This window comes from Misgurnus anguillicaudatus, chromosome 23 (assembly GCF_027580225.2).
Source record: "Misgurnus anguillicaudatus chromosome 23, ASM2758022v2, whole genome shotgun sequence".
Classification (NCBI taxonomy): Eukaryota; Metazoa; Chordata; class Actinopteri; order Cypriniformes; family Cobitidae; genus Misgurnus; species Misgurnus anguillicaudatus.
In genome coordinates this window covers 36,099,228-36,122,365 of record NC_073359.2, presented here as the reverse complement: position 1 = coordinate 36,122,365, position 23,138 = coordinate 36,099,228, and the positions used below count along the sequence as shown (strand labels likewise).

At 39.6% G+C, this 23,138-nt stretch overlaps 4 protein-coding genes across 7 annotated transcripts; 1 reads left to right on the top strand and 3 right to left on the bottom strand.

Moving 5' to 3' along the window:
- Positions 1-922: 922 nt before the first annotated feature.
- Positions 923-6,156, bottom strand: LOC141359488 (cryptochrome-1-like). Of its 3 annotated transcripts, XM_073862039.1 has the most exons (11): positions 4,395-5,274; positions 3,540-3,965; positions 3,350-3,466; positions 3,126-3,276; positions 2,919-3,059; positions 2,661-2,831; positions 2,444-2,584; positions 1,900-2,051; positions 1,698-1,795; positions 1,499-1,609; positions 928-1,427 (listed from the first exon to the last, which is right to left on the bottom strand). In XM_073862039.1, the coding sequence occupies exons 2-11, from the start codon at positions 3,941-3,943 to the stop codon at positions 1,288-1,290; spliced, it is 1,626 nt and encodes a 541-aa protein (XP_073718140.1). In that variant the 5' UTR covers positions 3,944-3,965; positions 4,395-5,274; the 3' UTR covers positions 928-1,287. The 3 variants fall into 3 exon arrangements, with proteins under 3 accessions (XP_073718139.1, XP_073718138.1, XP_073718140.1); XM_073862038.1 differs by lacking the exon at positions 4,395-5,274 and adding an exon at positions 5,297-6,156 and having other exon boundaries at positions 923-1,427; positions 2,919-3,276; XM_073862037.1 differs by having other exon boundaries at positions 924-1,427; positions 2,919-3,276; positions 4,395-5,276.
- Positions 5,552-12,100, top strand: LOC129453273 (DENN domain-containing protein 2D). Its single transcript, XM_073862041.1, has 13 exons — positions 5,552-5,624; positions 6,260-6,318; positions 6,557-6,729; positions 6,821-6,933; positions 7,505-7,574; positions 8,032-8,109; positions 8,875-9,015; positions 9,090-9,238; positions 9,308-9,479; positions 9,680-9,730; positions 10,423-10,504; positions 10,587-10,826; positions 11,841-12,100. The coding sequence occupies exons 2-13, from the start codon at positions 6,264-6,266 to the stop codon at positions 11,924-11,926; spliced, it is 1,410 nt and encodes a 469-aa protein (XP_073718142.1). The 5' UTR covers positions 5,552-5,624; positions 6,260-6,263; the 3' UTR covers positions 11,927-12,100.
- Positions 12,101-12,117: 17 nt separating this feature from the next.
- On the bottom strand, positions 12,118-15,570 carry LOC141359489 (DNA damage-regulated autophagy modulator protein 2-like). The gene is made up of 8 exons (XM_073862042.1): positions 15,339-15,570; positions 14,692-14,830; positions 14,550-14,617; positions 14,319-14,461; positions 14,057-14,234; positions 12,854-12,936; positions 12,682-12,774; positions 12,118-12,612 (listed from the first exon to the last, which is right to left on the bottom strand). The coding sequence occupies exons 2-8, from the start codon at positions 14,820-14,822 to the stop codon at positions 12,511-12,513; spliced, it is 798 nt and encodes a 265-aa protein (XP_073718143.1). The 5' UTR covers positions 14,823-14,830; positions 15,339-15,570; the 3' UTR covers positions 12,118-12,510.
- A 950-nt stretch (positions 15,571-16,520) lies between these two features.
- On the bottom strand, positions 16,521-22,917 carry LOC129453277 (choline/ethanolaminephosphotransferase 1). 2 transcript variants are annotated; one of them, XM_073861698.1, is made up of 10 exons: positions 22,659-22,917; positions 22,017-22,102; positions 21,480-21,925; positions 21,253-21,400; positions 20,872-21,013; positions 19,182-19,266; positions 18,880-19,011; positions 18,647-18,805; positions 18,447-18,563; positions 16,521-18,367 (listed from the first exon to the last, which is right to left on the bottom strand). In XM_073861698.1, the coding sequence occupies exons 3-10, from the start codon at positions 21,816-21,818 to the stop codon at positions 18,254-18,256; spliced, it is 1,236 nt and encodes a 411-aa protein (XP_073717799.1). In that variant the 5' UTR covers positions 21,819-21,925; positions 22,017-22,102; positions 22,659-22,917; the 3' UTR covers positions 16,521-18,253. The 2 variants fall into 2 exon arrangements, with proteins under 2 accessions (XP_073717799.1, XP_073717798.1); XM_073861697.1 differs by having other exon boundaries at positions 21,480-21,901.
- Between the last annotated feature and the right edge of the window lie 221 nt (positions 22,918-23,138).

Sequence of the window (23,138 nt, the reverse complement as noted above, 5' to 3'; positions counted from 1 at the left end):
TTGGACAGAGCGCACACAAAAGTCAAAGTTCATACAGGAGTCTGATCTGAGCGACCACAAAAGTCAAAGTTCATACAGGAGTCTGATCTGAGCGACCACAAGAGTCCGAGTTCGTACAGGACTTGGACAGAGCTCACACAAAAGTCACAGTTCATACAGGAGTTTGAACAGAGCGACCAGAAGTGTCCGAGTTCTTACAGGAGTCAGACCAGAGCGCACACAAAAGTCATAGTTCATACAGGAGTCTGATCTGAGCGACCACAAGAGTCCGAGTTCGTACAGGACTTGGACAGAGTGCACACAAAAGTCAAAGTTCATACAGGAGTCTGATCTGAGCGACCACAAAAGTCAAAGTTCATACAGGAGTCTGATCTGAGCGACCACAAAAGTCAAAGTTCATACAGGAGTCTAATCTGAGCGACCACAAGAGTCCAAGTTCGTACAGGACTTGGACAGAGCGCACACAAAAGTCAAAGTTCATACAGGAGTCTGATCTGAGCGACCACAAAAGTCAAAGTTCATACAGGAGTCAGACCAGAGCGTCCACAAGAGTCCGAGTTCATACAAGACTTGGACAGAGTGCACACAAGAGTCCGAGTTCGTACAGGAGTCTGATCTGAGCGACCACAAAAGTCAAAGTTCATACAGGAGTCTGATCTGAGCGACCACAAAAGTCAGAGTTCATACAGGAGTCTGATCTGAGCGACCACAAGAGTCCGAGTTCGTACAGGAGTCAGACCAGAGCGCACACAAAAGTCAAAGTTCATACAGGAGTCTGATCTGAGCGACCAGAAGAGTCCGAGTTCGTACAGGAGTCTGATCTGAGCGACCACAAGGGTCCAAGTTCGTACAGGAGTCTGATCTGAGCGACCACGAGAGTCGTACAGGATTTGGACAGAGTGCACACAAGAGTCCGAGTTCGTACAGGAGTCAGACCAGAGCACACACAAAAGTTCAAGTTCGTACAGGAGTCAGACCAGAGCGCACACAAGAGTCCGAGTTTGTACAGGAGTCTGATCTGAGCGACCACAAGAGTCCGAGTTCGTACAGGACTCTGATCTGAATCTGTGTGTACGGCACAGCAGATAATAATGTTCAGATGCTCTTAGTGCATATAACTGTGTATAGTAGCAAAACTATACAAATATAAAATCCTTCTACATTCATAAACTTAAATGACGTCATCTAAATTTTGACTAATATTAATATGTTGAAATATGTAACACTACGATCCTGAGGTCACATGATCTCTCCGTCGAGTTTGGACAGGCGCAGGGTTTCTGGACTTCATCTGCAGGGGCGAGACTGATGATCCACTTCGTTGTTTAAGCGCTTGAATGTGTCGTTTGACTCCGCCCCCTCTATAAGCTCTTCCTCCTCCTGTAGCTCACGCTTAAGCCCCGCCTCCATCGGGTCATCTGATACATCTGATCCAAGACAGATGATCAGAATGCATCAAATTTTTCTTTATGATTATGATGAAAATGTGTGTTTGTACCTCTTGTCAGCTGTGCTGTATTCTGCTGTTCGGCGTGAATCTGTCGCATCAGAGCCAAATTCTTCTGACTCACTTCTAGATGACAAACCATTGGATGAGGATAATCCTTACCTGCACACACACACACACACACACACACACACCTCATTATTATACATGTTACAGATGTAATGCATCGGACAGTAGTGAGTGTTTCTACCGATAACGCATCCGGCGCTGAGCTGGACATCTTCTGGTGCTTTCCACGGCTCATAAATATACTGAGAGGGAAAATTCTTCAGCACTGGAAGATATTTCCTACCCATCAAACACACAAACACTATTTTAATTGACAGAAATGTGTAATAAATGAGTAAAACATTTAGGGTGGAGCTTGTGAGCTTATGTGGGCGTGGCCACACCTAAGATACTGTCCATCTGGATCGGTCCGGCGTCCAAAACGAACCGGGCAGAAGATCCTTGTGTACTTATGAAAGAAGGCGCTTGCAGATAACCACATCCAGTTCCCAGCGTTCACACTGTAATCTGCATCCAACAGTTGTTCTTCAAAGACCTACACACAGACACACACCTGGTAGGTCGCTGTGATTTTACCAAGTAAGATGTGATCCTGGATCAACATTTTTTGTTTATCCTGGATCAATGTTTTAATCAAAGATACCCCAACCTACCCTTAACTCAAACCCTAACCATTTTTAAACCCTCAAATTAGTGTGAAATAATAGTTGGAGGAGTATTTCTTAAAAGCCCCTAACCCAATCCTAAACCTAAACCTAACATATACACTAATCCTAATCCTGCAATCTGATTGGTTAATGAAAATGTTTATCCAGGACCAACAAAGGTGTTGATCCAGGATCACATCCTACTTGGTGAAATCACGTTCACCCACCTGATATACCTGTATACAAAACACATAAACACTTTCACAGTAACTGTACCCACCTTCATGCCCTCCTCCCAGCTGATCCACAGATCTCCACGGGTCAAGAAACAGGCCACGGCGTGACGCGCCAGGTGATGGATCCAACCCTCCTCACGCAGCTGTGTCATGATGGCGTCGATCCAGGGGAAACCCGTCTGAGCCTGATGAAGATGATCAACACTAAAGCTTCAGTCAATCCTACAGCTGAGTATAACTTCTTTCTGGATCGGCTCTTACGGTTCTCCACTTCTCCAGAGCCTCCGGGTCATGCTTCCAGTCGATCTGCAGGCAGATGGGATTTCCCTGCATCCGGATGAAGTTCGGAGTAGTTGATGCTACGGTGTAGAAGAACTCTCTCCAGAGGACCTGACCCTGCAGAGACACGGGCGGCAGCGAGTGATTCCTTGACTGCAGACAGAACATGAGACGTGTGTGTTATTTATGTGAACACTTGGGTTTGGATCAGAGCTGTGTGTGTGTTTGTGTTGAGATGACCTGTGCGTAGATGCTGGAGAGTCGGTGGTAGAACGTGCGGACGGACAAACATCCTAGACTAATGTACGGACTGAGACCCGTGGTGCTGGGCAGAAGAGAGTTTGGAACCGTTCGTGGTTTGGAGAAATTGGCCACCCAACCCTGATGAAGACGATACGTCATGAATGTTGTCGAAATGATCAAAAATGTCAAACCCTGTGTGTGTACCTCACTCTGGAGGTGTTGTTGGAGTCGTTTAAGGGCGTGCGTCTCTCCACCGGGCCACAGGACCTCAGAGGGAACCTGCAGACCTAAATCCTCCAGAGATGGGATCCCAAACTGCCTTTCATGATCCGGGTCAGGAGGAGTCGGACATCTCCTGCACGCACAAACGGGAATCAGTATAACAGATCAAATCTTAGATGTGAAATATAACACTGTCAGGTTCTTACAGAAAGTCCTCAGCAGTGATTTCCCGCACAGGTTTCTCCGGTTCGCCCAAAACAGACAAAACATGAAGGAATTTCTTATACGTGAGAGGAGGAGAGCCACCGTTAGCTTTAATAATCCTGAAAACAAGACATACATTAGTACACAGGCACATATTAGATTACATATAATCACAAACCGATGACATCACACCTCCTGACGTCATACAGCGTGTGCGACACACACGTGTGCGTTTTTATTCCCAGTTCCTGCGCTAGGGTTCGAATCTCCAGGTCCATGCGCGTGTAATGCGGTTCCACCTCGGTGTCGTAGCTGATCTGAGTCACGGCCCATCGGGTCACGAGTTCTCGCAGGACAGCGAGGGTGGAGCCACGGAGGACGTACAGCCTCGAACCCAGGGCGTGCAGACGTCCGTCCAGATCCTCCAGACTCTGCAGAATGAAGCGCCAACGTAACGCACCCAATCGCGTCGCCTCCTCCATTTCCAGCACATAGACGGGGTAGAGGGCGGAGGAGGACTCTAGCGCCGCCAGCAGGGTGGGGTTGTCATGCAGACGCAGACCCTTGCGAAACAGATGAATGGTGCGATGAGTCATGTTTTGCTGATATTCTGAGAACCTGAGAAGAATAACAATAAAACATGTTGATATTTATACTATGCTAATTCATATAATTTATGTAAAACTCCTCCTACTTTATGCAGCAGTCATGGGCATATAAATACAATATTTCCACATCTATCAAAAAATATGGTGTTATTATAATACGTGTCTACTACACATCACAATATCATGGTGAAAGCCCAAAACATATATAGCTATGTCAAAAAAAGCAAGGCATTAGCACAGTGCACGTGTACTAATGTACAGAAGAGCTGATCATCATTTTTAAAGAAGTACATAAACAATTACTAACGACATACCTAGTTATATATTAATATTTATAACCTACATGAGTTAAAATATACTATTTATAACCAATAACTAATAATTAATAATTAATGATTGACTTCAAATGTGGCGTTTATGACCAAACATTATCACTCACCTTCACGTTCCTTCAGATAACCTCTATAAAGACACGACTACAGACCCAAAAATACAATCTAAGTGTTTAAACATAATTATGGGTCGTTTAACAGTAACTAGTTAATAATTAACAATCAATCACACGTAAATAACGTCGGACAAAACGCGTATACGTTTATACACAATAGTTTATCGTTAACCGGCCGCCCTCTTGCCCTATTGGACGAGAACATCCATATGTTCTGTCAATCCGTTTTCTGATTGGTCGACACGCACATACCAACATTTCTCAGTATATGATTGGACATGACGACTGTCAGTCAAATGTTACTGTCCGTGTTCCGAGTGTTTATGTTTTGAAATGAAGTTTAAAACTCAGAAATTGGCAAACGTTTTGATTGACTGAATGGATTGCAGATCATTTAATGCTGACGATGTGCACGGATAGCAGCGCGAGTTTTTTGCGTTTGTATCTGTGTAAATAGGTCAAAGGTGCCGAATGTGGGTCACCTCTAGTAGGCGCTCGTGGGCGCATGCGCACACAAACCTTTTCCGTAGACCTCATATAACCTGTGGATATTATTATCATAATTTTGTGATGACCGTTTGAAACTAACAAGAGCTAGTTTTGAAGTTATTAAATTCACGTTTAGAAATAAATATATTTCTACAACATAATTTTGGCTGACATGCTAATCGATGTGTTTAAACTGTGACCGCTAGATGGAGCTCAAACACACAACAATAAATCGATAAATCAATACACAGGACTACAAGAATTAACAGAAAACATGATCAATCATTCCTTGAAATATTGCATTTTTAACTAATCCTTTAGAATTATTCACCATAACCGTTTTTACTCTTAAAAGTAAAAAAACAATCGTTTGTTTTATTTTGTGTTTCTTTTGCCACACCCACCTTTCTTGTGCAAAATTTCCCCAACATAACTAAATTCTCAGCAAACTAGAACGAACACTAGGTCATGTAAGGAATTCGTTAGATATTTTGGGGTAAAGCCATTCATAATAAAAAACAGTGTTCATATCATCACAAAATACACGTGTGAATATAGGCGGGGATATAAGGTAAGACGTCACCGATATGGGCGTGTTTGCGACATGACTCCGCCCATTAGCCACAGACATATGTTTGTTCACGAGTTGAGATTTAGTGATAGTCTATGTGTGAGTGTTTATAGAGACAGATGAACACCGTGAAGAACAACAGACATCAGCTACACACAACAGTGAGTATTAAAATGCACAAGCTACACAAACTAACAATAATATACAACACATTGAAGAGATCAAACACATTGAAACACAAACTCTTCACCATGCTTTTATTATAAAGTCTTCACACTTCTGATGTATTGATTACCATTGGTAAAACCATGTTTACTGAAACAAAAAATGGTTAATTTGTGGTAACTGTGGTTGAACTATACTGATTGTGATATTTTTTGTGTAATATGTAGTAAAATGTGATAAAATGGTTATTATTACACTAAAACACTATCACAGACATAACCTGATGTGTCTATATGTCAAGTGTCTAAAGTTAAAGTATTAAAGATGAATTAACCGTTTTCACACTTGTGGTAGATGTGAGATTGTGTTAGATGTGAGATTGTGATGTGAGATTGTGTTAGGTGTGAGATGGTGTTTGTGTGTGTTATCTGAAAAATGAAACTCTTAGTCATTTCCTCCGAGTTTAAGGTGCTCTACTGCGTGCTTGACCTGTGTTATCTGGAAGTAATGTTGAAAATGAAAGACATTACTGGAATCCTGAGTGTTTCCCATCATGTGTGTGTGTGTGTGTGTGTGTGTGTGTGTTAATGCTGTTGTGTGTTTCTATGTGTCTGTACGTTGATCATCACAGAACCATGAAGAGGATCAGCTCACTGTTCTCAACACTACAGGAGAAACTACACAAAGCTAGTAAGACACACACACACACACACACACACACACACACACACACACACACACACACACACACACACACACACACACACACACACACACACACACACAGTGGTTTATCAGTGTCTGAATGTTTATTGTGTGTTTCTGAGAATGAACTCATTGCATGTGTAGCTCTCAGGTGTGTGTTTGTGTGTGTGTTTGTGTTGTTGTTTATGTGGTGATGTTTAGCTTTCTAGTTAATGTTTTGTAGCTGAAACATCCATCGCATCATCCAAAGGCACAACATCCAAACATGTGGCGCCCTCAGGCTTTGATCGGAGTCACACGGGTCAGCTCTTCTTCGAGTATCTGCTGGTGGTCAGTCTGAAGAAGAAGAGAGGTGGTGAAGGTTATGAACCTCATATCACCTATCAGTTCCCAAAGGTTTGATTAAAACACACACACAAACACACACACACACTGATATCACAGCAAATACTCACATGTGTGTGTGTGTGTGTGTGTTTGTGTGCAGTGTGAGGTGATGGGACGTCTACAGCGTGAGGAAGAGGAGCGATGCATGAAGGCCGTTCATCTCTTCTGCTTTCCTGAAGGGATCAACTGGGCTCCTCTTACACAATACCGCAGGTACACACACACACACACACACACATTTGGGTCTACTTTAACAAAATAATTTACGTATATAATATAGATGCTGTTAAATTACAATCATGGATTAGTGACACACATCAAATCTTCACACATTAAGCGCAACATGCATTTGGTTGGCATGTCTCTCCACACGCATGCACACTTTCCTCTTATTTTCACACCTCTGCACTTTTAGATTAGATGTTAAACATGCAACAGTTGCACATTGTTTGTGTGTTTTTTCACAGGAACATGTGATTCAGGTCTATGAATCTTTAATGATTGACTTTAGATGATGATGATGATGATTTCTTTAGTGTTTTATATGTTAGTTGTCTCTTAAGGGAAGTGTTGTAATGATGAAGTGTCTTAAGAGAGGAATGAGTGCTGTTGTAAAATAATGGAGTTGATTGTTAGTGTTGAACTCTTCCTCTTCATGTGTTGTGTTGTGTTGTGTTGTTTTTGTGATTATGTGTTGTGTTGTTTTTGTGATTATGTGTTGGGTTATAAAGAGCAGACACTGTGCTATTGTTACACTACTGAATGTTTTCTGTTTGATCCGCAGTGAAACTTTCTCATTCGTTCTGACTGAAGTGGACGGCAGTCGGAGAAACGGTTACTGCAGGAGATTACTGGTGATTATTGTTATAATAATGACACACTGATGAATAATAATGATGTTTATAATTAATTATTAATGATCTGAACACATTGATGAATAATAATGATGTTTATAATTAATTATTAATGATCTGAACACATTGATGAATAATAATGATGTTTATAATTAATTATTAATGATCTGAACACATTGATGAATAATTATGTTTATAATTATTATTAATGAACTGAACACATTGATGAATAATAATGATGTTTATAATTAATTATGATTATCTGAACACATTGATGAATAATAATGATGTTTACAATTAATTATTAATGATCTGAACACATTGATGAATAATAATGATGTTTATAATTAATTATGATTATCTGAACACATTGATGAATAATAATGATGTTTATAATTAATTATTAATGATCTGAACACATTAATGAATAATAATGATGTTTATAATTAATTAACAGCCGAATGGAGCAGGTGCTCGTATCCCTGAAGCGTACTGTATCATCAGTCATGTTGCCTGCTTCGGACTCTTCTCAAAGGTCATAAAGATTAACATCAATCATCAGTCTGTCTGTCTGTCTGTTTCTCTGTCCATCCATCCATCAGTCTCTCTGTCTGTCCATTTGTATGTCTCTCCTTCATCTATCCATCAGTCTCTCTGCCCGTCCGTCCGTCTGTCTGTCTCCCTGTCCATCCATTTATCCATTCATATATCAGTCTCTATGCCTGTCCATTTGTCTGTCAGTCTCTCTCTCCATCCACCTTTCTATCCATCAGTCTCTCTGCCCGTCCATCTGTCTGTCTGTTCATCCATCCATCCATCCATCTGTCTCTCTGCCATGTCAATCTATCTGTCTGTCTGTCTCTCTCTGTCCATCCCTTCATCTATCAATCGTTCATCAGTCTCTCTGTCCGTCTGTCTCTCTGTCCATCCATTCATCTATCCATCCATCTGTCTCTCTGCCCGTCAATCTATCTGTCTGTCTGTCTCTCTCTGTCCATCCCTTCATCTATCAATCGTTCATCAGTCTCTCTGTCCGTCTGTCTTTCTGTCCATCCATTCATCTATCATCCATCAGTCTCTCTGCCCGTCCATCTGTCTGTCCATCTCTCCGTCCGTCCGTCCATCCATCCATCCATCTTTCTCTCTATCAATCCATTCTAAACCATGCCAGTCTTGGTAAATAAAGGCCATGGCTCATAATCTCAATTCTTGTGAAGTCATGTGACAGATGTAATCTACATTTATCCGTCTTCTACAGCTTCCAGAGTAAAATATCTTTCTGTTGTTGTTTATGTTGTAGATCTTTGATGAGGTGGAGAAGAGAAGACAGATCTCAAAGGCGATGATCTATCCGTTCATGCAGAGTCTGCGGGAGTCTCCTCTTCCAGCTCCTGGAAAGACAGTCAAGATCACCAGCTTCATTCCAGAGTATGGGACAGAGGTAAACCACACAACACATTACTCACATTACCAGTCTGATCTCATAACATCTGATCTAATCTGATCTGATCTCAGGTCATCAGTTTAACTCGACCGGCCGACTCTTGGCTAGAACACGTGGACTTTCAAACGCTCTTCAGCTGTCTAACGGATGAAGAGGTGCTGCTGGTTTTTGCCGCTGTTGTATTGGAACGACGAATCATCTTCATCTCAGAGGAGCTCAGGTGATCAGAGCAGCCAATCAGAAATCAGCATCAGTCATATAGTTTTACTTATGATGTGTATGTGTTCAGCACACTGTCACAGGTTCTTCACGCCGTGGCCGCTCTCTTGTATCCGTTCGTATGGCAGCACACGTTCATCTCCACTGTTCCTAAAGTTCTGATTGATGTGTGTTGTGCACCGACGCCGTATCTGCTGGGGGTTCAGAAGAACATGCTGGACCTCATCACAGATCACAGTGATGTCAGTGGATTTAACTTACGACACACATCAGTGTTTATAAACATCTGTCTACTGAAGCTCAATTGTTTTATTTACAATCAACAATCATTCTGGATTCCACCAGTTTGTAAACAGTTGAAAAGCAGATACTTACTCCTTTTAGTGAATAAATGAGAGAGAAAGAGAAATTATTGATTCTGTTTTGTGTTTGTATCTTACAGCTGCTGATTGTCGACCTGTCAACTAAAGCCAAAACAAAATTCGTAGCAAGAGTAAGTCACACACACACACACACACACACACACACACACACCTTTCTGGTCAATGTGCGCTAAGCTAAGTTGCTCTAGAATCATGACACACTGGAGCGGCCACGCGGTCACGTCACCCTGGAGCGGCCACGCGGTCACGGCACCCTGGAGCGGCCACGCGGTCACGTCACACTGGAGCGGCCACGCGGTCACGGCACACTGGAGCGGCCACGCGGTCACGGCACACTGGAGCGGCCACGCGGTCACGGCACACTGGAGCGGCCACGCAGTGACAACATTTGCAGCTATATTTAGTTTTTTTGCCGTAGCACCAACTGAGCTTTCTAATGCCATTTTAAAAGTGATGCTTGAAATGCATCGTCCCCTGGCAACCGGTTGAGATCAAAATTGGGTTACAAATTGTATTGTGTGAATAGGATGCGTTTCACACAAGATCTGGCAACTGGACAACATTGGAATCATATTGATGTGATTACTCATATAATGGGGCAGAGTTGAACAAATTACGGGAGTTTCCTGGGAAAAATTACAAAACGGGAGGGGATGGGAGACAGATGTCAAATATGGGAAACTCCTGTGGAAAAACGGGACCAGTACAACACACACATACTCAAACTCTCACTCCCTCACAAAAGCAGTACTTGTGTTTCTTTGTAACCTTCATTAGAATAAGTGTGTTTGTCTCGTCTCAGATAGGAGATGAGGAGTCTATCTTGCCAGCTAAACTGAAGGAGGAAGTCTTGCTTGCCCTCTCAGCACGCAAACACAACGCCTGTGAGTTACACAAAAACACACAGAAACAGGTCAGTTTCAAGGGAAACCATCTTAATTTCCTGTAGTTGTTTGTTAACGGCAGGCACAGATGAAGTAAACCGGCTGGTGTCAGAGGCGTTCCTCCAGGTCTTCCTCAAAACTGTCGGGCATTTCTCACAACACTTCAAGCGTTGCGGGAACGGCCGTCAGTTCCAGAAGAAATCTTTCCTGAAAGCCGTGGAGCCCAAAACTCACCTCAACTTTGTTAAACTCTTCATCCAGACGCAGATGTTTGATCTGTTTATACGACAGGAGGAGGAGACGATGAAGTCAAACCCTAACGGTACAAATACACACACACACGTTACATAGATCCTCTTTCCGAGAGAAATCCCAAAACATTTACAGGACGTGTTTACGTTCACACAAAAGCTTGTTTGCCAATTTAAGGGGTATTTTCTTGAACCAAAGTGCTTTGTGAATGAGGTTGTTATGAACAATGAAAGGTTGTGTAAGTGCAGCTTTAAGGAACTTGTGCTCATTGTGAAACTGAAAGGTTTCTGTCAAGAGTCACAATCTTCTGCTATTCTTAGAAGACATCAATTTACTTTAACCTTTAAGAAAACTAACGCAGGAATCTTACAAGACTTGTTTTAAATGAGTATGTCTCATATTTCACCCGTTGTTATGGTTGCAAAGGGAAGAAAAGTTTTCCGTGATTTCCGAAAACTTTCCATGGGGGATAATTTGGGAAAACTTAACAGGCAGTAATGTGAATCATTTGGAAATGTGAACTATATCATAATAAAAAATGTGAAGAATCTTGATACTCATCAAGCCTGGATTTAGATCAAAAATCCATCAGTAATCATTTGTATATACATTTAAGTTCCCTGCTATAGGCATTTTTTTCAAATTCCCAGTTTATTCCCATGCAATATTTTGAGACCTAAATTCTCCCAGAATTGTGCAACCCTACTTGTAAATGAAAGTAAAAGAAACCAAAGCCTTATTTTAGAACCATAAGATGTTTTAAGAATTATCAGAATTTAACACCAACGGCAAAAAAAATCACTGTAATGTGAAAACTGATCAACTATTTATATTATATAAGCTATAAAACATAATTTGCAGTACTGAATATATTCTGATAAATGTAAACATATTAATGTAAATAAATTGTTTATTTATAACTGTTAATACAGTGATGCTGAAAAATAAATATTTATAAATAATGCAAATAATTGCATTGCAGTAATTAAACATTTTCATGCATTATTAGAAAAATATGCTTAATTTCTTGAAATATGAGACTGATATGAAGTGAATGATTGAATCATGTTGTGTTTCACTGCAGGATTTTTTCATAGTAAAGTGTTGGAGTATCAAGAGAGAAGAAAGCGAGAGAAGACAAAGACATTTATTCGAGGTTTTGTTGTGTGACCGTCTTTCACGATGTGAATATATCTTGTGTTTATTGTTAGCTGATATCATCTGTTACACTCTTTGTTATATTAACACATACAGACATCATGTTATTAGCTAAAGGAATTTATTTTTATGTTGTTTATTTGTTTTGTAATGAATGTTTATTTAATAAAATATACACTGAAGTCATTCAAAGAGATCTGTGATATTCAGTATAATATGAGAGATGATGTTTTATTATGAAAATGAAATTAAATGCTTTAGAGCCATTAGGATGACTGTAACATGTATACAGATCTTTATATGAATAATATAAACACTTTAATAAAAATAACATCATCTGTATTACAGTAATGACCGGTCAATAATATAGGCTTTCATTTCTCCGTTAACTATAAACAATGTGTGTTTATCATCTACAAAAAGAAAAGTATTAACATTGTGATATAAAAGAAAATAATGAATATTCAGAATTCCATTCAGATCCATTAAACCGTCACAAACGCAACATGATAATGCTGTATATCCCACACGTGTGTTAGTGTGAAGTATCTGTAGAAACCCTGAACGTTGCTGCCATCTGCTGGATCTTCAGAGTCTCAGATGCTGCCGGCCAGCAGTGGTGACGTCTCTGTGTCCGCGCGGGGAGTTGGGTACAGATGATCACTGTGAAGCTTGGCCTCTGCTCTCAGATTGATCTTCTACAAACACACACGAGACACACATGAGATGAGATCATACTGTATGTGTGCATGTGTGTGATGTTTTACCTTAAAGTCTCTGATGTACGTGAGGAAGAAGCTGACGAAGGACAGAGCCAGAGACCATTCAGAGATAGTGCTGATGATGTGAGGTGTGTAACCCTGTAAAGAACACAGCCATGATTACACATCACCTAACACACAAAAATACACATTACTGACACATCACACACACACTTACAAGTTCTCCAGGGGTCCAGTGTAACTTCTTGTTGACTTCTACTCCAGCTAATATGCTGTACATGATAACAGATGACACAAACACTAACAGTGTCAAGGAGAATACACACATTGTACTGTAAAACAATGCCATACAGTATCTGTACCGTGAAACAGCGCCATACCTTATCTGCACCGTACCATATCTGCATCGTAAAACAGGGCGGTACCATATCTGCGCCGTGAAATGGCATCATACCGTATCTGTGCCGTGAAACAGCGTTGTATTGTATCTGTACTATGAAACAGTGCCGTACCGTATCTGTACCATGAAACAGCGCTGCACTGTATTTGTGACGTGAGACAGCGGCGTACCGTATCTGTGGCGTGAAACAGCTCTGCACTGTATCTGTACCATGAAACAGCGTTTTACCGTATCTGTACTGTGAAACAGTGCCGTACCGTATCTGTACCATGAAACAGCACCGTACCTGATCTGCGCCGTAAAACAGCATCGTACCGTGCCATGAAACAGCATTGTATCTGTATCTGTACTGTGAAACAGTGCCGTACCGTATCTGCATCGTAAAACAGCGGTACCATATCTGCGCAGTGAAACAGCATCATACCGTATCTGTGCCGTGAAACAGCGTTATACCGTATTTGTACCATGAAACAGTGCCGTACCGTATCTGCGTCTTGAAACAGCGGCGTACCGTATCTGCGCTGTGAAACAGCGACATACCAGATCTGCGGCGTGAAACAGTGTCGTACCATATCTGAGCCGCGAAACAGTGCCGTACCGTATCTGCGGCGTGAAACAGCATCATACCGTATTTGTGCCATGAAACAGCATCGTACCATATATGTACTGTGAAACAGCGCGTACCGTATCTGTACTGTGAAACAGCGACATACCAGATCTGTGACGTGAAACAGCGCCGTACCGTATCTGAGCCGTGAAACAGCGCCGTACCGTATTTGCACTGTGAAACAGCATCATACCGTATCTGTACTGTGAAACAGTGGTGTACCATATCTGTGCCATGAAACAGCGCCATGCTGTATCTATACTATAAAACACTTCCATACAGTATCTGTACCGTAAAAAATCTCTATATGCAAGTGAATGAAATGAAATACAGTCGGTGTTACCAGCATCAAATCCCTGAATTCCCTTCTGCTGCATATACAATGTATAAGTTGTGATGATGATGAAGGATACTACTGATAATACTGGCTAAAGTCCAAATCCCCACACTCAGACGGGTCCAGAACATGGTTTTACTATGAAAGTGTGGCTGCATGTAATAGGACAGTATTGTCTGGACAAAGATGTACAAAGCACCGACGCCAAATGTCAGCACTGCGCCCACCAGATGCATCACGAACAGTGTGGTTTTCTGAAAGAGATAAGATGTTTACAGAACACCACCCTGAAGTCATTAATTCCAACACTAATATAAATATAACCGGTGTCTGTGTACCTGAAAGTTTGCGACTACACACATGCCAAAACAGCTACCACAACCCAGAACAAAACCCACTCCATTCAGACGATGCAGACGAGTTTCACTATTATCAATCAGGGCCTGAAGCTGCTTATATCGCACATACATCGTAGCGACACCTGCAGGACAACATACAGAACTACATCAGTTAGTTGAGAGATTATAGTGAGGTTATGGTATCAGTAAGAGGTTAAACTGGTTGATTACCTAAAAACGCAGAGACGTTCAGCATGATCCCAAACACGCATCTCTCTGGAGCAACACTTCCTGTATCACTGTAAGACAAAGATGAACATAAACACACATGCATTCAGACTCTTAACACAGGTCAAAGGTCAGAGGAGATCACCTGATGTAAGGTACCAGAGGATCCACATGTCGCAGTACAACAGCTGTGATGTAAGCAAAGATGAAGGTGGCAGAGGTCCACACCACCAACGCCACGGGTAAAGCACACAGACCTTCCTGAAACCACCACATATCTGTATCTGATCCCGGAACAGACAGATATTATATTACTAATATTAACTCTTGATGTACTGTACACACATTTCCTTTCTGACTGTTATGTGGTTTCACTTCTCATTGTGTGAGCACATGTCAGTCTGTGATAACCCAACATAATACATACATATATATGAAATTAATCTGAGAATTATAGAAAAAATATATAACAAGAAATAATGGCAGTGTTTTTATTTTTGCATGCATGCACTATATGGTGATACTATGGTATTGTATTATATTGTATTGCATTGTGTAAATAGCCTACTCACCACCTCCAGAACTTAAAAATGGTTTTTTTACATTTATTAGGATTAAAAATAATTTAATTAAAATATAATTCATATACATGTTGTTTATACAGTAAATAATCAAACAGAAATATATATTTACTATAAAAAGTAATTCTCAAGGTTAGTATATTAGTAATAATGATCTGTGTCTGTATAAATAATGTATAAGTGTGTAATAATAGTTTAATATCAGCTTTACCTGTCAGTCAATCATAGAGTTGATTTAGTGATATCTGTTAAACTACAGCGACACATCTTTAATCCTGACTGCTGTATGATTCTCTCCTTTAGAGTTTTCTTTTCTTCTTTAGTTGTTTTTAATGTTTTAATCTGGTTTTAGTTCATTTTATCGCTGTTTATTTTCCGTTTGTCTCGCAACTCTTGCAGTTAGTTTATTTCCGGTGAGCATCACGAGACACTCGCGCGCTCCCGGATGTTGCACTGATCGCTGGGTTGCCAACGCGGTGAAATTCAACTCACTTTTACTTTAACTTTGCAAAACATTACAAATATAAATGCAGATTAAAACTTTACATTATCTTCCATTATATGCCCTACAACTGTTAACATATTTCTTATTTATTATAAGATCTTTTTATGCATTTTTTGCATGGGGAAAATTGCATTATATTAAAGAAAACTCAAATATAGTACAATATTTTACTTATTATTTATAAATTTAGCAGATAGTTTTATCCAAAGTGACATCCAATAAGAGAACATTTAATATTGTTTTTTTACCAACAATAAGTGTAACAAAAATAAAGTTTTGTTGGACCAATCCCATATGGCAAAAAATACATTTCTCTATATTTTAAATATATACAAAATACATTTTTGTAGAAAGTAATGCTCAATTAAATATATTTTTTTTATTTAGAAATATATGTAGCTTTAACCTTCATATATTATTATTTTATTTCTAATTTTACATTCCATATGTCAAAAAAAAAGTTTTGACAAAAATATTTTAAATGTATGCTAAATACAAGTTAATTTTATAAAGTATATTTTGAAGTTCAAAAATTGATTAATTTTAAGTTTTTCTTCCAAAGCGACATAAATATATTTCCTTGAATTGAAACATATGAAGGGCTAAATATATATTTTTAATGCTTTAAAATGTATTTAGTTTTAAAATATATTTCAAAATATACAAAAATATTTGTTTTTGTAAACATATTGCAAAATATATTTCTGCAAATATTTTGTGACCATTTTGAAATATATTTAAAATTATATTTGTCAAGTGAAAACACATAAATGTGCTTTAATTTATTCTAAAATAGTGATTTAATCTTGCATTATGAGGCTTTGGAGATGTGGACGATTTCTCAAATACTTAAAACCAAAAACACCAGTTATCATAAATATAGCTATCTTTATTTTACAGGTGCTTTTATTCAAAAAAATCTGAGCAATGTTAAAATCAAACAGTTTGTTATGATTTAGAAACAGACGATTTGACATCTCAGAAATTAAACTTTCCATCATTGAGTGTTTAAAAGTGGAAAACTTCAAATATTTGGCAACAAGCAAAGTCTAACAAAATGAAACCAGATTTCTAAATGAAGTGTGAATGCAATCTGATACTGTAAGAGATGAATACAACACAAACAAACTGAAACTCTCATACTAGATTTGACAACAATTGTTAAACTGGCAGACAATTTCATTGTATGACGTGAAGAGTTTATGAGTAAAAAAATAAAACACATTATGTGTGAGTCAAATCTTCATCATAATCTGTAAATAAAAGAGCATTCATTCTTAACAGTAACATGTTGTCAGACGTCATATAAACATCAGTTTTCTGTGGGCAGCATCAAGCTGTTCTACAAACTAACATTTACATATTTTTACATTATGTAAACTGCCTGAGAGGACATTTAGCAAAAACAAACTCAGTAAGGAAACCAAAACTACATGCAAAAGACCAAAATATTCACCTCTCAGAGTTTAAGGCAAACATTCACATCTGAACAAATCATTGATTTACAAACGGACTCTCGACAGAATTCACACGGTTATTACTTTAACTAGTGATCTCACGGGTTTAATAACTGCTCAAGACAAATCTGATTTTAAGTCTGATTCCAGATGTAACTTTAATCATGATCATTTCAGGATTTAAAAAAATATATATGTTTGTATTGCCATAATTCCTGCCGTGTAACTCAAATTAATCATTCAAAATCTGACTTATATAACGTCTAAATACTTTTCAACATTATGATACTGTAACAAGTTCACCCTTAACATTTACAATTTAAACATCTTTTATCATCTCACATAAAATAAAGTGAAGCAGAATCTCAAATCTGATCAATGTGCGATCATATTACACCTCAAAAATAATGAAGATGAATTTATGATGATTAAAAGTGTTGGCACTGTGACTATTATAATGAGCAAATAAACACTTTTTAAATATTTTATTACATTATAACAATGAGATTTGAGGGCCAAGTGTGCTTTAGTATTACAGAAATTATGAAAATGTTTGTTTGCAAAATGTTTTCTTTTGTTTTTGAAGTGAAATATGATGCAACTATGATCAATGTTAATAAAGTTTCTGTCTGAAGAAAGAAAAAATGAAGTGCTTTAAATCTAAAACTCAATGTCACGCTTCTGTCGTATCCTTTAAACATCAGACTGAGAAACAATAAAGTAGTTATTTTAACAATAAAACACATCTGTCTGATATCAGCTGCTCGGAGAAAAATCTGACCTGATTCATGAAGTGCATCAAATAACAACATAGAGAGAGTAAATATTATTATTATTATTATTAGCAGCAGCAGGTTATGAATGTGAGAGACAATAATTGATCTAAACTATGAAGAGTCACATGCAGCGTTAAAACAAAAATACAGAGCAAGGCATTATGGGTAACAAACTCTATCTCAATCTCTATTATAAACTTAAAATAACAATCTAAAGAAAAGTGACCTGGCCTGAAAATAAATTCATTCATTCTTTGAGTCATTTCATTCATTCATCTTTTGTTCAGTAAACTACATTAATCTCAGAATGATGTAAATAATCTCTTTTGTTCTTAGCAGACGTACAGTAACGGGATGAAAGTGCAGAAGGATGATGTTTCCTCTGAGGTCACTCGACGGATGCAGTGATTTTAAAGACGCAGATGCGCAGATGAGAGGCGATCTCATTACAGACGCTGATGCAATAACGCACCAGATCGAATAGAGACAGAATCAGAGCAATAAAGACAGTCAACATTATTAAGATGTATTAAACATGATCATTAAGATGCATGAATGTGAAATAAACTTACCAGAGCAATCCACAACACCAGATATTCATCAATAAAACTGTTGAAATATTGATCTAGAAATAACAGGGCAGGACCCAGAAACGCCATATCATAAAAGTGCATTTCACTTTTAGTCATATGAGCCACCTGAAAAACACACACAAAAAAAGAGATTTAAACACATGCTGTATTTATCATTTATAAACACGAGAGAGCGTCTCTTTACTCACCACCAGTTTATTTGTGATTTTAGCAGAGACGAAGCCAAAGGCCAAAATATAAAGACACGGATGTTCCTCAAAGAGCTGGACTGTAGATTTTTTATAAATCATCATTGCGAGGACGATGACAGAGCCGATGTGCAGGACAGGAGATAACACACTCGTGCCCTGAAACAAACACACACAAACACATGACATCGCCGCACTTTCATTTATAATCATATGTTATTTTATATACATACAGCTATAGTGGATCCGTTTTTCCCCACGCCGCCTGTGAATATGATTTTGAAGTAATGGGCAGATGAGAAAATAACGCCCATAAATGTGCAAAGAGCTGGAACTATTTTCATCTGGATGTTTATTACGGGAACCTGTCAAATACAAGACATGAAACAAATTCAGATTTTTATGAATAATACTCTTCCTAAATACTAATACATACATGTACATATAACTCTATATTATACACTAGCAGTCAAAATCTAATCAATTGTTAAACAGATCTGTTATGATTACGTTTGACGTTTAAGTGTTGACTAACCGGTGACTGCCAGAAAGCCGATCCACCCACAGCAGCCAGTAAATACAGGAGAATGATGAAGATCTGAACTTCTGTCACATCAATACTGAGTGAAGGAGAAAGCAGTTAGATCACAAACACACACACAGCAACTGGAGTCACTCCACTTTTAAAGGTGCAAATGTGAACTGAATTTAAAATCATGACATTATAAGACATTTCAGCCTGCACAAGGAGAGCAAGCAGCTGATTGGTGCGTCAGCCAGGAGAGGCATTAATTGGTCGATCTGTGTTGGATTTACCGCTATGTTCCAAAACTTGAGACACATCTACCGTAACATCAAATCTACCCATAGGAGAGCGACGTATAAACAACTTACAATGTGCCGAATAAATTATACCGTCTATAAATGTTGAAAGATGCCAAAATTCAACTCTGTGAATGTAATTTTCTGGTGTTAAGTGTAATGGTGCATTCACACGCAAACCGCGGTGAGTTTACTCGCTTCATTCGTGCGTGAAATTCTAGTCATTCGAGACATTCACGCAGAAATTCGCGTAATGAGAGGGGCTTTTCCGATCTGTTGAGACTCGGCTCGCTTCCTGTAATCACGTCACTACTAGGGCTGTCACAATGATTAAATAATCGTCTCATCGCAATTGTTTAACCTCATCGCGATTATTTCAGATCACCACAATGATTGCACATCTCTCTAAAAAACACAAGGGGGAGCTGGAGTGCCTGTATAAACGAGACAGTATCAGATTATGTGTTATGTGTATTAATATTTACTGCCAGGTAAACCTTGCAAAAAATTTAATTTAAATAATCACAGCAATGTGTGAAAATTATTTCATGAACAAACAAAAAATGGATGAGAATTAAATGTCAAAGCAATAAAACAGACGATTAATCATCATAATCGCCAGGGATACACAAGGAATACAAACAGGCAATTAACCGTCATAATCGCCACAATTTATGACACAATTAACCGTCAGCCAAATTTCACAATCGTAACAGAACTAGTCACTACTACAACAATGTCCGTATTGGTTAACGCGGCACTGAAATCTGCCGAAGTTCAGATTTTTCAACTCGCGCGTTTCCTGCGGCAATGCTCAATTCGCACGGAACGCGCCATTCGCGCCACACCTACCGCGCCGCAGGATGCATAATCACGTCTTTGCATTGACTGAACATGTAAATCACTTGCGCTTGCCGCATCTACAGTGTCTGGTGTGAACATTGCTTAACCGTGGGTTCACACCAAGGCACGTTTGAGGCGTCAAATTCGCATCTACCGCGTCTAGTTTGCCGCTTGAACATTTTGAGTTTACTCGCTTCATTCGCGCATGAAATTCTAGTCATCGAGACATTCACGCGGAAATTCGCGTCATGGGAGGGGCTTCTGAGACTCTGCTCGCTTTCTGTAATCACGTCACTACTACAGCAAGCTCCTGATTGGTTAACGCGGCGCATTTTTCAACTCGCTCGTTTGCTGCGGCAATGCTCAATTCGCGCGTACTAGATGCACGAATGAGGCGGAATCGCGTCTACCACGCCACGCTAAACGGCTCATTCACGCCGCGAGACCTCCAGACGCACGTCAACGCGTCTTCACATTGACTTAACATTGAAATCACTCGCGCTTGACGCCTCTACCGGGGCTGGTGTGAACGCAGAATAAGAGGAGCTTTGAATACTTACATGCCGAATCGCAGGGTACCAGAGACGTACGTCTGCCAGTGAGCACAATAAAACATAAACATTCCCGAGAAACAGCAGAAAAACATCCAGTCAGGGTGAGTTCCCAACTGTACGGCTATACTGGTGCCCAGTGCCACAAACACTGACAGACAGAGAGAAATTAAAACAACAATTAATGAAAGTTAATGTTATATTGTGAATATAATCACAGCTACTGTTCTTCATGTTGACATGTCGAAGTAGAAGAGTGATTATATTTAATTATATTACACAATACAGAATGACCAATCAGCAACCAGTACCATTACTATTTGTTATAATAGTGTACACACAAATAATATGATTGTGTTGTATTTTTGTTATATTTTGAATAATCGTCACCTGTGGAAAGCGAATCACAGCCGTGGTCAAACAGCTCCCCCAGTGGAGAACTGCTGTTAGTGCGTCTGGCCTGTTTTCCATCAATCGCATCCAACGACTGATAGACAAACAAACCAACAGCACACAGAAGATACGCCCACAGAGGAGCCTACACACGCACACATACACATTGTCAAACATAAATATAATATACACAATAATATACACAATGCTTTATGTTCTGGTACCTGCTCAGTTGCAGTTGGGCAGTAATACACCAACACCAGCGTGGTGAAGATGTTGGTCGCCAGGCCGACGATGGTGATGAGATTGGGGGCGATCCAGGGAGGCATTCTGCGGACGAGCCACTCCCAGTAGCGCTGCATGGCGGGTTCGAGTAGCGAACGACCCGAGCTGCTGTAGCGATGCTCCTCCAGACGCTTCAGCTGATGACGGGACAGAACCGGCGCCGGCAACTCGAACAGGCGCCGCAGGACGCTAGGGGCGAACCAGCATGTCGAATCCATGCCACGCCCCCTGTCACGCCCTCCGCTCCGCCGCCCATGCGCCCCCGTCAGCCCACTCATCACCCTCAGCCAATGACAGCCTGAGTCTGAGCCTGACTCCACCCACTGCTTTTCCACAGAGCCACAGCAGGATGGCGCGACAGCTTGAAATATTACAAATAAGGTTTCTGATTGGATGAACAGATTTTATTGAATAGCTTTGATTTCTGATATCTTAAATTAGTGTGAATGCCATCATGAGGATGTATATCAGTTTACCTGTTCTACCGGTCCTGAGATGATAAGAAAATCCAAACCACTGCCCTCATTTACAAGCCACGCCCACTCGACCCCAAACCACGCCACTTAATGGATTTACACAAAAGACATTTCAACATTACTCAATGATTTAAGATATGAAAATATATATTAGACAACACAAACATAAACACACTTTAGTTTAATTTACCAGGGTTAGTATTTCTTAGACACGTGTAAAGTTACATGCATTTCTATCTAAGTAAGTTAAATACTTCAGTGCATTAATATTTAAATCATAGCCCCACAGTATTATCAGAGATTTTGGTAATCACACAGTATGATAACACCATCTGAAAGCATGACGGCACCATGGTATTATCTGGAGCCAGCTTTACTTTATTTATGCCAATTAATATTAATGATAAATATGTTAATGAGCTCATTACTATGTAACAGCGTTTGTGTGTTTAAGCTCTTTGTTTTTGTGGTTCCGGTTTTAATCTCTCATATATCGCAGGAGTCTGCACCGGTGGTCTGTCAGGGTCTCAACTGTTAACGTAGGCCGAACCGTGTCAGTAACGTTATTAATGATTCAAGGTTCGACTCCTGGTTCGATTCGTTGTTTATTTAATCGTTTTAACTTCCAGTTATATAACTCACCTGATAACTGCAGATAAAGTCCAGATCCTGCAACACTACTCGATCCGTCAGTTTAATCCGCTGGAATCCTGATGTTTCGGTTCCGCCGGCCGGTGTCCCGGTCCGGTTCACGCGAGCTGCCTGCTAGCTTCCGGCGCAGCTCAGCACAGATTCACAGAAGCTTCAGTAGCGTCATGCAGGCGCAGCGCTGCGCAGGCGCGCAGATGATTCAAGCGCGTTATATTGCGCAGATTTGCGCATTAAGTTAAAAAAAAATGTACGCACATAAATATTGATACATTTTTATACTTTGATGAATCAATAATCTTATGCTGTATTTTATTAAATACATTGATAATATAAATATATAAGATATTTTTATCATGAAAATAACACTGTAAAGAGAAATAGTCATACAATGTAAAAACAATACCTGTTGTGTTGTCATGGAATGTAAAAATTACAAATACAATATAACATAATCTATACATTTGTTGCTTT